This window comes from Dermacentor andersoni, chromosome 4 (assembly GCF_023375885.2).
Source record: "Dermacentor andersoni chromosome 4, qqDerAnde1_hic_scaffold, whole genome shotgun sequence".
Taxonomy (NCBI): Eukaryota; Metazoa; Arthropoda; class Arachnida; order Ixodida; family Ixodidae; genus Dermacentor; species Dermacentor andersoni.
Window position 1 is genome coordinate 7,587,401 of NC_092817.1, and position 14,358 is coordinate 7,601,758.

Genomic DNA, 14,358 nt, shown 5'->3' on the forward strand with positions numbered 1-14,358 from the left:
GCTTCCATCCTGCTGGGATGTCACCGTTAATCCACACTTCGTTAATCTCCTCGAGAAGTTGCTTTTTTTGCGTATTCTTCCAGATTCCTCAGAGCCGCCCACGTCACGCCGTCATAGCCTGGCGCGCTGCGCGCGTTGATGGAAGAAAGTGCCTGTTCGAGCTCGAAGAGTGAGAATGGGGCCTGGATGCCCTCATCGGTCACAGGCGGAGTTTTCCGGTAAATGTCGACGTTCGGGGGCGTCGCCGGTTGGGGAAAAAACGTGTTCGCGGCATCATTTGGAGTTGGCTGACTGACTGGCTAGTTTTGAGCAAGACATTTGAAATAGCACTGCGTGTTTTACGCTGACCTGTCATAGCCTTGAACGTGTGCCACACCTTGTGGAGGCCAGTTCTTTCGTTGAATGATGAGCAGTGCTGGCTCCAACGTTCCCGATACAGGCGCTTGGCGTATCTTCTAGCGATGGCAGTGCGACGTCGAAGTCGCACACGGTCGCGATGTCGTCGGCCATTGGCTTCGTACGTCAACTGTGCTTGCTTGCGCGCATCCCAAAGGTTTAGCATATGTATGTCCGGCGCCGGAGCATCAGCTCTCACCTCAGTCTCAGTAGTGGCCTTGCGCAGGGCGCGTGACGCCCGCTCCCGTACGGATGAAGTCTTGGGTTGCTCCGCAAATGCTCTTCTGTAGGCATCCCATCTGATCGTGCGCACAGTGCGCCCGGCCACACGCTTTCGTCCCACGTTCAAAGTAATCCACAGACCGTTTATAAAGCTCGTGCACATGTTATTGGTTGTGCACTGTACACTGCACAGGGGTGCGATCGGAGATGGTTGTTCGGCGCGTTCGTTCGGTTACCGGCGCGCGCGATTGGCCTACTCCGCGCCGACGTCGCCAGCCGCGGGGCACCGCCCCGTTTTTGGTGACGTCAAAATGACGACACGCTCCTGTCAATCATCCGCCCACCGAACATTTCGTCCGAACGCGACGGGAGTTAAGAAGTTTGGAGCGATCATACGGCTTCGCATGGCGCGTCCGGTGGATTGGATTGGATCCAACAGGCGGCCTTTTCGGCTGCGGAATAGCACGTTTGAATCCAATCCATAGTTTAATTCGAGAAAATGGCGCTTCCGTTGGGAACTTAGGTTGTTGCGCTGGCGTTTCTAGAGGAAGGAGGAGAGCGGGTGGCGGTGCGAAACGCGTTTGAAGAAATGGCAGAAAGTGAATTCCGGCGTCGTTTTTGTTTCTCGAAACAAATAATTCGTTGGTTGTACAGATAAATCGACAACATCATTGGTGCCAGCGAGCCACTGGAATGTTGTCGCTGCCCCTTGAAAAGTGCGCCACTCCTCCCGTCGTTTTCTTTTTCTTTTTTCTTCTCGCTGTGCGCGACACCACCTAGGGACGACGCAAAGAACCTAATAGTTATAAATTGCAGTAGTCACACGTACTACTATTTGAAAACGTGTTTGGGCTTGAGAAGAAAAAATACATTTTTTTAGATAAAGATTTAACTCATTTGGAAGACGAGAAACATTTGGTTTTGTAGTATACCGTTTGCAAGCAGACGACAAACGACGGAAGTAAACTTCCGGGGAGGTCACCGCTTCCTGATTGGCTGCTCTCTCCGCCCCGCTGTCACAAATTTTGCATACTGCAACTTTGTGACGTTGCAGCAACTGAACAGAATGCGTATCGAACAAAATATCTCCGATCGCGCCCCAGGTCTCCTCGATTTGGCTGCACTTTCTGCACTAGTTCAGGGGGTGCAGCACTCTAGCACTCGATTTGCCAGTGCAGCTAGCGCCACCTGAACTTCGGCACTCGATTTGACGTCGTGCTGCACGCGTTCATGTACACCTCGGCACTAGACTCTCCGCAAGTTCTTTTCTCGTGCACGCAGTGCAAGGCTTTTGATAGCAGACGACACATGCGGCTCCGTGGCCATGCGGCTGTTGGTAGACGGCATCGACGGCGCCTGCTATTAGTATAACGCAGCACGGACGCCAGTTTTCTTCAGGATGTGTACGCAGCATCTTGTTAAAGGATTTTGACGATTTTCTACAAACGTACTGAGTCGTTAGAGTAGGTCCTTCTGATCATTAATTGACACATCTAAGTGCTGCGCGTAAAGCGTGTAATTTATTATAAGGTTTTGAAAATGCACATCACTGTCGATCGGAGCACGCTGCTCGGCGGAACCCATATGACGAAAATCACCCATATGACGTCAGTGGGGCGAGCTATCCGATTGGATGACCAGGGCGCGTGATCAATAATTTTTCCAACTTTATGGTAAACAAATGATCTTCGTAACAGTTGGAATGTTAGTACATTTGTTTTTATAAACAGAAAGTAACATAAAGAGAATGCACAAGAACGATTTTTCAATACAATTAAGCACTTCCGGCACACAGCAAGTGTCGTCACAGAACACCTATACAAACTTAGAGAAGGGAAACTGTACCTTCCACAGTGCTACGGAAATAAGCATAGCGGTGGCGTTGTGAACTAAAGTATGCGACCACAGGTGGCGCTGTACAACAGGAAACGGAAACGGGGTTTTGCACACGCTTTACCAGGTGTTCTGTGGCTTTACTGGGTTTCTGGCTGCTGCGCCTCGATCGTGCTCCCGCCAGTTTAGTTGCTGTGTAGCAAACGTAGCGCCTACATATTTATGTAGGCGCTACGTTTGCCACACAGCAACCAAACTGGCGGGAGCACGATCGAGGCGCAGCAGAATACATGTAGCGCTGAGTCATATCGAGTTAAGGCACACTCTAAACTGACTTTTAAGGGCATCCCGAGCGGTTTTTCGTTTATTACGCCGCCGTTGCCCTGAGTTAAATTGTGCCGCCGCGCTCCAGCTGTTGCATTTCGTGTAGGGCTACTGACAGAATGCGGTTTCCAGGTGGCACGATGGCCTCGACTGGAATAAGCGCACACGACACCAAAGATTGAGTAAGCCTGAAAATATTTTATTTGCATTTTACAAGTACAACAAAAAGCACACGTCTACGCATCCACACAAACGCGGTTACATAGTCAAGAATATAGTCAAGAAATGGCTCATTAATAAGGGTAGCACAAACGCACAAGAATGAAGACCTAAGCTACAAGACGTACGGTCGGCTGCTAAGTATAATAATTTCCCTGTCACCGCGTGTCACTTTTATGCAGCATCTTTACAGCACTACCAGGCCGGGTAGTTTGGCGGAAAGGACGCAACCGCTTATATATACGGCCGTCAGCTGCCTCTTCCTTACGGGTGTCATAATTATCCTAATCTCCGCATCAACGTCGTGCAAGTTCGCATACAGGTATCTGTATCTGAACCATATGTGCCAGCTTAATACACGTGTAGTGAAATTATGATAACCACTGCGTCTTATCAAACGTATTGGTTTTGCAAATGCGCACTACAGCTGACGGAACGACATACTGTAAGTGAAGCACAAGAGAGCAAGGACAAAAGGAGGATACAACACTTGAAGAAATGAAGAATTAGTAGGCATACAGCAAACAAGCGATGACGGAGAACACACAATGATGCATCGGGTGTTCTGTGACATCGGTTTGCGTACTTGCGGTGTTATGGAGATCAACGGCATAAAAACGTACCTTCAAGCGTACTCCCTCAACCTCCGCCGCATTCATTATGATAATCAACGCCTAAACAAAATGAGGCACTATTCTTTGCCAAGAGTAGACCTTTTTACAGCAAGTCTATGTAATGACTCGCAGACGAAACCAGCATGCTTTCGAAAATGTTTTACCGCCGTAGTATTCGAACGCCAACGGCCAGGAAACACATCGATACCAATAGGCTGTCGGCTGTCGGTGGTTAATCGAGCACAAAAACCTTGACGCTATGACTAAAAAGCAGCTTCAACAATCAAATTTTTAAAAAATCAACTGCCTATTTGCCTGAGGTAAAAAAGCATCCTTAGACACCTCGATTGTTCATGTCAATGGTTTATGTAAATTAAAAAATTCAGCATGTTCAGCGCCCCTAGCAGAGAAAGCACAAATTAAAGTAGTCGACCAAATTACAGTAGCTCCACTTGCGCGCTTACGCTGAAACGCGCCTCGATTGATTTTTCGCCCTCTGTGGCCATTTGTTGAACTTGAGAGTGTGCGGGGCCTGGTGTCGTCTGCTTGTGTTACAACGTACTCCATTTTGACGAGAGCTACGCGGTCAGAGTCGGTCTCAGTCTTTTCGCGAGCACTATGATTCGACTTTGTTGCTTTGTGGACTGCAAACGTAGCGACTGGCAATATGTCAAGCTGCGACATCGTGTCCCTCTGCAAGGCAGCATACGAGCGAGCTGGCTGCTGCGCATCGGACTGCCGCTATCCGATCGGCGCCAGGGTTTGCGCGTTTGTGGCCGTCACTTTACACCGGAAGATTACTAACGCAATAGCGTTTCGCGATTCCGGTATTAGGGCAAATGCAAGCGCAAGGGGACAGGGTCTGGCCGCTTGACTGTGCCGTAACGGGATGAGCCATGGGATGAGCAGAATCGCAAATGCGAATGGTCTGCACGGTGCAGCCACCTGGTGGCACAGAGCTCAACCATACACAGTAGCAGTAACGAAGTGTATTCTTCTTTGGCTGCTGGTGTGTATTTTTCGCAGGAGTGTAATCATCAACACTTTGTTTTTATAAATGTTTAAAATGTTTTACACTTGGTTAGAGCAATATTAGCGCTTTGTTTGGCTGGTTAAGAGGAAGCTTTAGCTCGGGTGCTCCTATCTAAATACATGTAAAAGCAGAATTCGTTTTTCTCGGCAACCACTGCACCAAATTTGACGAGGTTTGTTGCATTTAAAAGACAAACTTAAAATCTAGTGACTGTTCGTTTCGAATTTTTAAGTTAGGTCGTCAATTTTTTATTAAAAATTGGCAAAAATCGAAAATTTTCAAAAAACAAAACTATCAAGTTTACAACTCTGTAACTCAACCACTAAAAATGATAATACAATTCTGTGAATTGCATCTAGTAGTACATCTAAAGCGGACAAAATTGATATGTTACACATGAATATAAAAAAATTTAATCACAGGGAAATACAACTTTTGCGAAACCGTTGTCACCAACGTAACAAATTCACGTAAGATGTAAAATGACATATTGAATTTGTCCGCTTTGAATGATCTAATGGATGCCGTTTACAGAACCGCGATATCAGTTCTTGATGCAGAGCTATGAATTTGTAAACTTCGTGCTTCTATTTTTTTCAAACGGTGAAATATTTGAAAATTGTTTTAAGAAAATTCAAGCCCTAAATCGAAATTCCGCTTCCAACAGTCACTAGAATTTAACTTTCTCTTTCAAATGCCACAAATTTCATCAAAATCGGTCCAGGGGTTATCTCATAAAAACGTTTTTACGTTTTACATGTATTTGAATAGGCCGCGTCGGAGTTGGGCCCGAGCTAAAGCTTCCTCTTAAGCGCTGCGCCAACAAGTGGCTGGACCGCGCAGACCGATCAGGCCGCACGTACGTCTACGCTAAAGTTCCTTCATCAGCTTGAGTTCATGCCTCCAGTCATTTGCCGAAATGACCAGCTTGCCTGTGGTTACCGGGGGACGTATTCTGAAACGTTCGCCGCGGCGAAAGTTTCGCACTGGCCACGCCTCCGCCGTTGCGGCGCGCTCTGAATGGCTGCTTTGACGAAACCAAAAATTCAGGTGGCGCAAATGAATTTCCGGTTTTGTCAAAGCAGCCATTCAGCGCGCGCCGCAACGGCGGAGGCGTGGCCAGTGCGAAACTTTCGCCGCGGCGAACGTTTCAGAATACGTCCCCGGAATGCCAGACGCGTTCGGCGCTACGACAGAATGCTCGCAACGCACGCTGCTTCGATAGCTCTCGCTTGGGGTCGACGGCCAAGCGGCTAGCGGAGAGGTTTCAGGCGGGCGGGGGCGGGCTCCAAAACAACCGGAAATGGACGATGTGACGTCGCATCGTGACGCGAAACCAGTGAAGGCGGAGCTTAGCCCCAATCGCTCGGCGAACGAGTTGAGGAGGAAAAGCATGACTAGGGAGGAGGGTAACTTCTAATCGCTTGTAGCTCCATTAATACGTAACGCTTCACTTAAATTGTGGTGTGAATGTTCTACTTAAGCTGTACCCTACGCGCATACAAAATTTGTCCGAACCGTTTCAGGGGCCCTTTAAGAGGAAGCTTTAGCTCGGGCCCAATTCCGACGCGGCCTATTCAAATACATGTAAAACGCAAAAACGTCTTTCTGAGATAACCCCTGGACCGATTTTAATGAAATTTGCTGCATTTGAGAGAGAAAGTTAAATTCTAGTGACTGTTGGAAGCGGAATTTCGATTTAGGGCTTGAATTTTCTTAAAACGATTTTGAAATATTTGACCGTTTGAAAAAAATTGAAGCACGAAGTTTACAAATTCATAGCTCGGCATTAAGAACTGATATCGCGGCTCTGAAACGGCATCCGTTAGATCATTCAAAGCGGACAAATTCGATATGTCATTTTACGTCTTACGTGAATTTGTTAGGTTGGTTACAACGGTTTTTCAAAAGTTGTATTTCCCTATGATTAATTTTTTTTCATATTCATGTGTACCATATCAATTTTGTCCGCTTTAGATGTACTATTAGATGCAATTCACAGAATTGTATTATCATTTTTAGTGGTTGAGTTAAAGAGTTGTAAACTTGATAGTGTCGTTTTTTGAAAATTGTCGATTTTTGCCAATTTTTAATAAAATTGACAACCTAACTCAAAAATTCGAAACCAACAGTCACTAGATTTTAAGTTTGTCTTTTAAATGCAACAAACCTCGTCAAATTTGGTGCAGTGGTTGCCGAGAAAAACGAATTCTCCTTTTACATGTATTTAGATAGGAGCACTCGAGCTAAAGCTTCCTCTTAAGGGCGCTTTCCGGGTTCAACTGCTGCTAAGTGCACTGAAGGCCTGGATTTTCCCTCAGGTCACAGTCGTTTGTATTAATTTTCACGAGCTTACCGCTACCTCGACGTTAAGTTTGCGCGAAACCACATCGGTCAGTCGTTTGAAACGTTGTGCCATATATGATTCAGAAAGGTGTGGAAACCACGCTTGGTCATGCTTTCTGAATAATGACACACCAACAAAAGAAAAGCCACAGCCACCCAGACGCAGCCGACGAAGGCCTGTACGTTTCTGCACTTTTGTCCTCGATTTGACCGCTGCACCGAAAGCGCTAGCGTCGCGCTACACTCACACTTCAAGAACTAGCGCTGCACTGGCACGACACTTTTCTGAACTAGTGCAAAACATATGTGCAAAAGGTGCAGCCAAATCGACGAGAACCATGACGAGAACGATGCCGATCCGAAGTAACAATATACCGGCACTGATACCGGCATTCCCATAGAGTTTCATATTAGTATACCATTTAGAAACTTTACGGCTGTACCTACGCTGCCGAGAACCACCGCGCTCTTTGACGTGCGATCACGTGTTGGGCCGACAGGTTTGGCTTCAATTGCGTTGCTTGATGCCATGCTTGATGCTCTCTCCTAACTTTTTCCTTGCTCCGTGGTTTTGAGTTGGTGGTGGTGCTACTTGTGCTAGGGGCCGTAGTTGTGCATATAATTTAGCAAGTTCGGTGTTTAGCCGCTTGGTTTTTTTAGTGCCTTTGTGTTTTCTAGCCTCCGCTGGTGGAAATGTGCTCCGCGAACCTTGTTTTATAATGGTATGCTGGCTTGTAAATGTTGACGATGATTGCGCTTGACAGAATCGTGTTGTTGATAGGCACGTCATCTGCGTCTTGCTCGACTAAACCGATATAAACGTCTGCTGATCATATTCGAAGGAGTTCTTTCCGCATTCAGAATGTAGAAAGGTTCGTCTTCGTGTGTTGTAACATTTATTACTATGCTCCATTTCCGCGGTATGCATGACATGACCCCGGAGCCGGAGGGTGCTCGCCTTTTCGATTGTGCAGAATATAGACCATTGGCTTACTGCGAAAGCACACTTCGCTTGCGGGGATTTTAGTTCCTGCAAGAGATCTGCAAGGACTGCCCAGAGACATCTTCCACGGGAAACTACTTGGTCCCGTGCCAATTTGTGCGCCGTTGAAACACTAAACAAAGCCACTACCGCCTGAGAATAGGCCGGTAACCCAGTTTGCCCGCGTCGTCGTTGTAACATATTGGTTCTGTGCGTTGATGTCTGAAAACGTTAAGGTATGAGGCCGACTTCCAGGGCAACAAAAAAAGAATGAATATATTACGAATACAGATGATATTACGATACAGAGCACGCTTCTTTAGGTATACGGCAGCTTGAAATGTGTGTAAAGCTTTTTACTAGAAAATGAATAAGTGCGGGCCTCACGCCAGCACCCGTAGCATTATTTTGTCTCGTCACAACCAAAGAATTTTTAACGGCAATATAGATAAGCCCTTAAACTGTGCAATGAACCAAAACTAATCGGATCAAGTGAATCCTCGGAGTTCAGTGATTCAATAAGTAAAACATATGCTCTTCCATTTGACTGCCATGCTACAGGAAAGAGCCATATCGAAACTTGTTGCAAATTTTACTTGTGTTTCATTATACAATTTATTAGGAAACAAGTTATACTTGTCCATATATGGAAGAAATGCCCCCCCCCCCCCCAAAAAAAAAAAAAAAGTTTTGAGAAAACCAACTAAAAAGATTTCAACGAAATGCGTTGCACACAAAAGACAGTCAAGAAAGCTAAAATCCCCTGTATTTGTAGCTTGTTTCTTCCTGAGTCTTGTTCTTGTCTTCTTTTGCCAGTGTGGCACCTTGTTTTTTTTTTTTCTAGCTTGTTTTGCAGCCTCAGTACTGTGATCAGCACTGGTGATCATTTGTGAGTCAAGCTCATTGTGTACAGACCAAGTACTAAACCAACTTGGTTTAGGATATCAACTGTGCCTCTGTTGCTATTGTTTAAACGACATACAGCGTCATACGAAGCAAACTTGATGGCCAAAAGGTTGGAAGGGTATCCTTGGGTCCCCTTTGCCAAATCATGCTATGTAGCAACCGCCCTTGTGAGAGTTATAGTTTGTTAGAGATGTGCTGAAAATGCCCTCAAAGCAGTATTGTTCTCACTTAATATTACTGCGAAGTAACAAACTAAAGAAACCACATAATTTAGGCACTTTTGTTTCACACAAAACGGACACTTTGAGCTTTGGTTTCGCAAAAAACATAGGATAACATTTTTTTCTGCTGAGAGTCCCACGATGAATTGCACATATAACTAAAAAAATAAATTGCCATGTAAAGAAAATGGAGTTTTCAAGTTGGCCTTGTACATTACTGGTGCCTTGCAGGAACACAGGGATAAAATGGGTGGCTCATCAACTGGCGTGCGCTTCTCCAGTTCGCCACTGCCGTTGCCAACGCCCAACCACCTCGAGAAGCGCAGTGCTAAAGACAAGGGATCCAAGTTTCTGAGGCGCCTGGTTCATGTGCGACACATGGACTTCCAGTTTGCCATGTGGCAAATGCTCTACCTTTTCGTTTCCCCGCAAAAAGTGTGAGCGTTGAACTTAGCAGCGTTTGTTGACCACCCTGCTAAAATCCATTTGGGTATTGCAGTATCTGTAAATAATTGCTCTAGAAAAAATATGAGCCAACAAATCTTGTGTGATTTGCCATTACAAACCACCAAATGTGCACATCTGGGAAAATTGCTGCTTTACTGAATGATCATGCTATGTCATTGCTTTTGCCATTGGCTCCCAATTAGTATGACTCATTATAACTGATGCACAAAAAGCAAACAATGACTAGGACACAGTGTGTTTATGTCATTCTCTGCTTGTGTTCTCATTCCTTTTGCATGTAAGCAATAATGAATCCTTTCTGACTTGCCAAGTTGCAGCCCTTCTATATCAATGGTCTCAAACTCGTCTGTGACACCGGGTCGCATCCAGCCAACGTAGCTCCTCGAGGGCCGCATCGCTGGGCACCCTTGCTGATTTTCTTCCCCCTCCTTTTGCAGTGCTTGCCTGCAAACCACACAAAAATTCTTGCCAGGCATTCGGCACATGGGAGAGGGCGCTGAGACACTGCTTGCAAATGGGTCAGTGCAGTTGTAATAAGGAAATGGGGCAGCATCAGATGGAAAAAGAGGAGGTGCACTGTTCGCTGGGGTGCGTGTTTGATGCCCACATTCTACATATAGTGTGACTTGTGGGTGTGCTGAACTGATGTAGCAAGAAAAGGTGGCACTTGCGGAGTCGCAGAGAGGCTATAGCTGTACTCTGTTTAATATATAGTAGGCAACGCTGCAAAAGCTAGTGGGATTTTCTCACAGCTTGCATTTGCAACCAGATAATAGCTTGTCCATGCCATATATACATTTGTGTGAGGGCCACACTTCTATTTTTGCAATCTTAATAAGGAGCGGCCTTTACACCGGGGCAGGTGCCATGTTGGTCCAACTTTTTTGGCTGTGCATAATCCCCATCATTCTTTTGTGCCAAAAGAATGAATTTTATTTATTTATTTTTATTTTTCATATACTCGCAGTGCCTATCGGCATTACAGTGGGGGGGTTTACATTCATAGGAAATTAAAGCAGGTAAACATGACAAGGAGTTTACATAACTATTTAGATTGCACTTATAGGCTTACACAGCGTACCAATAAGAAAAGGAACACAAACAGATTTACTCATTCAGCACATTTTGTGTGAAAAAAAAAAAATGCAGCATAAGCACAGTGTAACCGCAGCCTAAAGAAAGAAACCAAGAGGGTTTCACGGTTACAACTTCTGGCGTAAAAATGAAACTCGTGTTATCACGAGATAAGAAAAAAAAAGTTTAATAAAAGTAGAGAAAATGGCATAATTGTGGAGCAACTGAAAAGATTTCGCTCGCTTAGTATCATGTCACAGGAGAACATAGGTGATGGCATTTAAAGAAGTAAATAGATTCTTTAGAAGTGGCCATCACCACATCTGAAGGTAACTTATTCCATTCCGTGGGAAAAATGAGCTGGCATAGGTGGTCGTCCTACTTTTGCATTCTCGAATTTTGTGTTGATGATCAAGTCATTCAGAAGTATAATAAGGAGGAAAAATGTATTGTGCTTGTTGGATGCCTGTTTGTGAGGCATAAATACTATTCAAAAATTTTAAGTGTAGCTTAACCATTCGATGTTCGAGTGGCTCCTAGTGGAATATTTCCCTTAAATATGACATGCTCACTCTCAAGTAGTTGCCTTAGCCAGGACATACCGGGCAGCCACGTTTAGAAATTTTTCAAGTTTGTTCTTATATAGGGACGGCCCCTGGATCCAATATCGATAGTACATATGATTTGTACAAAGATTCTAGTGATCTGGAGGCCCTTGAGACAGTATAACAAACATGTTTTGTCCTAGACAATAAAGGTGTAAAATAGCCTCCTAGTTATTTATACTCAGTAGATGTTGGTAATACTGTACTAAACACTGTATAAAATGAATTAGTTTGTATTAATATCTTGGAAAACTTCATATATACTCTTTTTTTCTTTTAAGAATTAGTTTCGTACCCCATTGTATACACAATGAGTATATGGCGTCCAGGTCATTTTGCGACTATGGCAGTCATCATCATTGTATATTTGTCTGTATGAGATCATCATCAGCCTAGTTACGCCCACTGCAGGGCAAAGGCCTCTCCCATACTTCTCCAACTACCCCGGTCATGTACTAATTGTGGCCATGTTGTCCCTGCAAACGTCTTAATGTCATCCGCCCACCTAACTTTCTGCTGCCCTCTACTACGCTTCCCTTCCCTTGGAATCCAGTCCGTAACCCTTAATGACCATCGGTTATCTTCCCTCCTCATTACATGTCCGGCCCATGCCCATTTCTTTTTCTTAATTTCAACTAAGATGTCATTTACCCGCGTTTGTTCCCTCACCCAATCTGCTCTTTTCTTATCCCTTAAGAGCAGATATACATGATGACTTATACATGGTGTTACCTAAGTACTGATGTCGTTGATGTACAAAAGAAATAATGGCCTGAAGACCGATCCTGAAGTCCACACCACACGTACGCTTGCGGACACGAGCCCACGCATGCACAGACAGGGCGTCACGGCTCGCATGCGTTGAAATGCGGCTCTCTGTTATTGAGCGCTTGGGCTGCCTCGCAGCGGCGTGCCTGGCTACGCAGCTACAGCATGGTACATTCAACTGTCAGTGAGGCAGATTTATATCTTGTGAGAAAGTGCTTTTTTCTTCCCTTTTTGTGTTGATCTAGCCACTCTAAAGATATAACAGTTACGTTTATAGATATTGAAGCATTTTGAAACACTCGGTAACAAAGTATGAAGTGGCGCCTTCAGGTGCTTCTATGAGTGAGCCCAGTGAACGTGTGCTGTTGCGTGCATGGGAGCGTGTCTTAGTGGATGCAAACCACCATTCCTCGTGAGACGCGACAGGCGCAAGGTGCGTAGACACGAGCCTGCATACGTCTGCAAGCGTATGTGTGGTCTGGGTTTTATAATACTCTTGATGAAACATCAGTATCTAATTATGCCCCATCAACAACACCATACTGCTGTCTCTAATGCATGTATGTGGATATTTAAGACACAACCAAAGGATCAACATTGTAACTAGGCAATTCTTCTAACAGCAAAGCATGAGGTACTACATCAAAAGCTTTCTTAAAATCGAGAAAGATACTATACACAGGTGTATGATTGTCTAATGCAAAAGCCAAATCACAAGCAAGCTCTGTTGGTTGTGTAACACAGGAACATTTTTTCCAAAAGCCATGTTGACTTGAGCTGAGCAGAAAATGTTGATCAATATGCTGCATAGTAGATGAGTATAAAACATGCTCTAGGATGTTACAACAAACATTTGTTAGAGATAGCGCATGATAGTCAGATATGTTCTGCAGACCTAATTTATGAATAGGCATGACAGTAGGTTCTTATCAAAAGGAAGAGACCCAACGTTTAATGATTTCTCGAAAATAATCTTTAGATACGGTAATACTGACATTGCACAAGATTTCAGGAATACATTCAATAAACCGTCAGGACCAATAGCTGCTGACTCATCTAATCTTTTAGCAGTACTGCAACCACATGGCCATCAACAAAAATTTCCTACACGACAAGTACTTTGTGCAAAGTAGGCTTCTCTAGTATGGTATTGGCTAGTGGCAGAGAAAACACTGATTTAAAGTATGCGTTGAAACATTCGGCTTTTTCTGCTGGCTTTTTAATGGTAACATTATCTATAACCAAAGCTGGAATAGACATAGTGTCTTTTCTATTTTTCTTGACAATCTTCCACAGCTCTTTTGGATTTGGATTTTAAATTTAAATTATGGGGCCTTACGTGCCAAAACCACGATCTGATTATGAGGCATGGCGTAGTGGACATTTGGACCACCTGGGGTTCTTTAACGTGCACCTAAATCTAAATACATGGGTGTTTTCACATTTCATCCCCATCGAAATGCGGCCACCGTGGTTGGGATTCGATCCCATGACCTCGTGCTTAGCAGCCCAGCACCACAGCCTCTAAGCAACCACGGCAGGTTGAGTGCTGCAGTCATTGAGCGTGATGTGTTCGTGTTTGCCTGAGCGCGCTGACACCTTGCTTTCACGACACCATTTTGTCCCATCCTGGAAAAAAATGACAAAAAAAAACGATTTAGCGTGTTCAATTGCAAGTTTACTTCACCAGTTTATTAAAGTTCGCTGTCGACGTGTTTGTTTTGAACGCTGGATATGGTCTGTTTTTCTGCTGTGTCAGCCTGTGCAATTCTTTTGTAAACCATGGTTTATGCCAACTATGTTTCCATGTCAATTATCCAGGATGGGACAAAACAACTTATTAGATGAAATATTTTATTCTTAAACATGTCTAAAGCTCTTTAACATTACAAGATTCTGCGTGGTTTCAGAGGTCACAAAATAGGCATCCAAGGCTGCATATATTGCTGATATTTTGCCTTTTCTATTAGTATAAATCTATTGTACACTACTGCTATTAATTTTCGCATACCCAAAGTTCATTTCAGTGTGTACAGCGTTATGATCACTAATTCACGGAATTATTTTAGTTGAGAGCACAAGATCCATTTTATCAGTCGGAAAAAGGTCGAGATTACGATTTTCGTGGGTGGGTTCAAGTACGGTCTGTGACAGTCTGAGCAAATATATAAAATATGCCATTTGAGCATTTAAGGCGCTGGTTGTAGCTGAAAAAGGTGGCTGCTGGCACCAGTTGAAATGAGGGAGGTTAAAATCGACTCCTAGAACAATGCAATCGGTATCAATTGTTTCCATTACACTTGTAAGCTCTGAAAAAGCATCACTCGAACTTGATGGGGGTTGAATG

General features: G+C 44.4%; 1 protein-coding gene across 4 annotated transcripts in view; it reads left to right on the plus strand.

Annotated features, from left to right (window-relative positions):
• The first annotated feature begins 7,493 nt into the window (after nucleotides 1-7,493).
• Unc50 (Unc50 RNA binding protein) overlaps nucleotides 7,494-14,358 on the plus strand; it is a 39,754-nt gene continuing 32,889 nt past the window's right edge. Inside the window, exons 1-2 of one of the 4 annotated variants that reach the window (XM_072287725.1) lie at nucleotides 7,494-7,709; nucleotides 9,328-9,533. In XM_072287725.1, the coding sequence (XP_072143826.1) occupies nucleotides 7,707-7,709; nucleotides 9,328-9,533 (209 nt within the window). In that variant the 5' untranslated portion in view covers nucleotides 7,494-7,706. The other 3 variants (XM_072287728.1, XM_072287726.1, XM_072287727.1) reach the window with 3 other exon arrangements.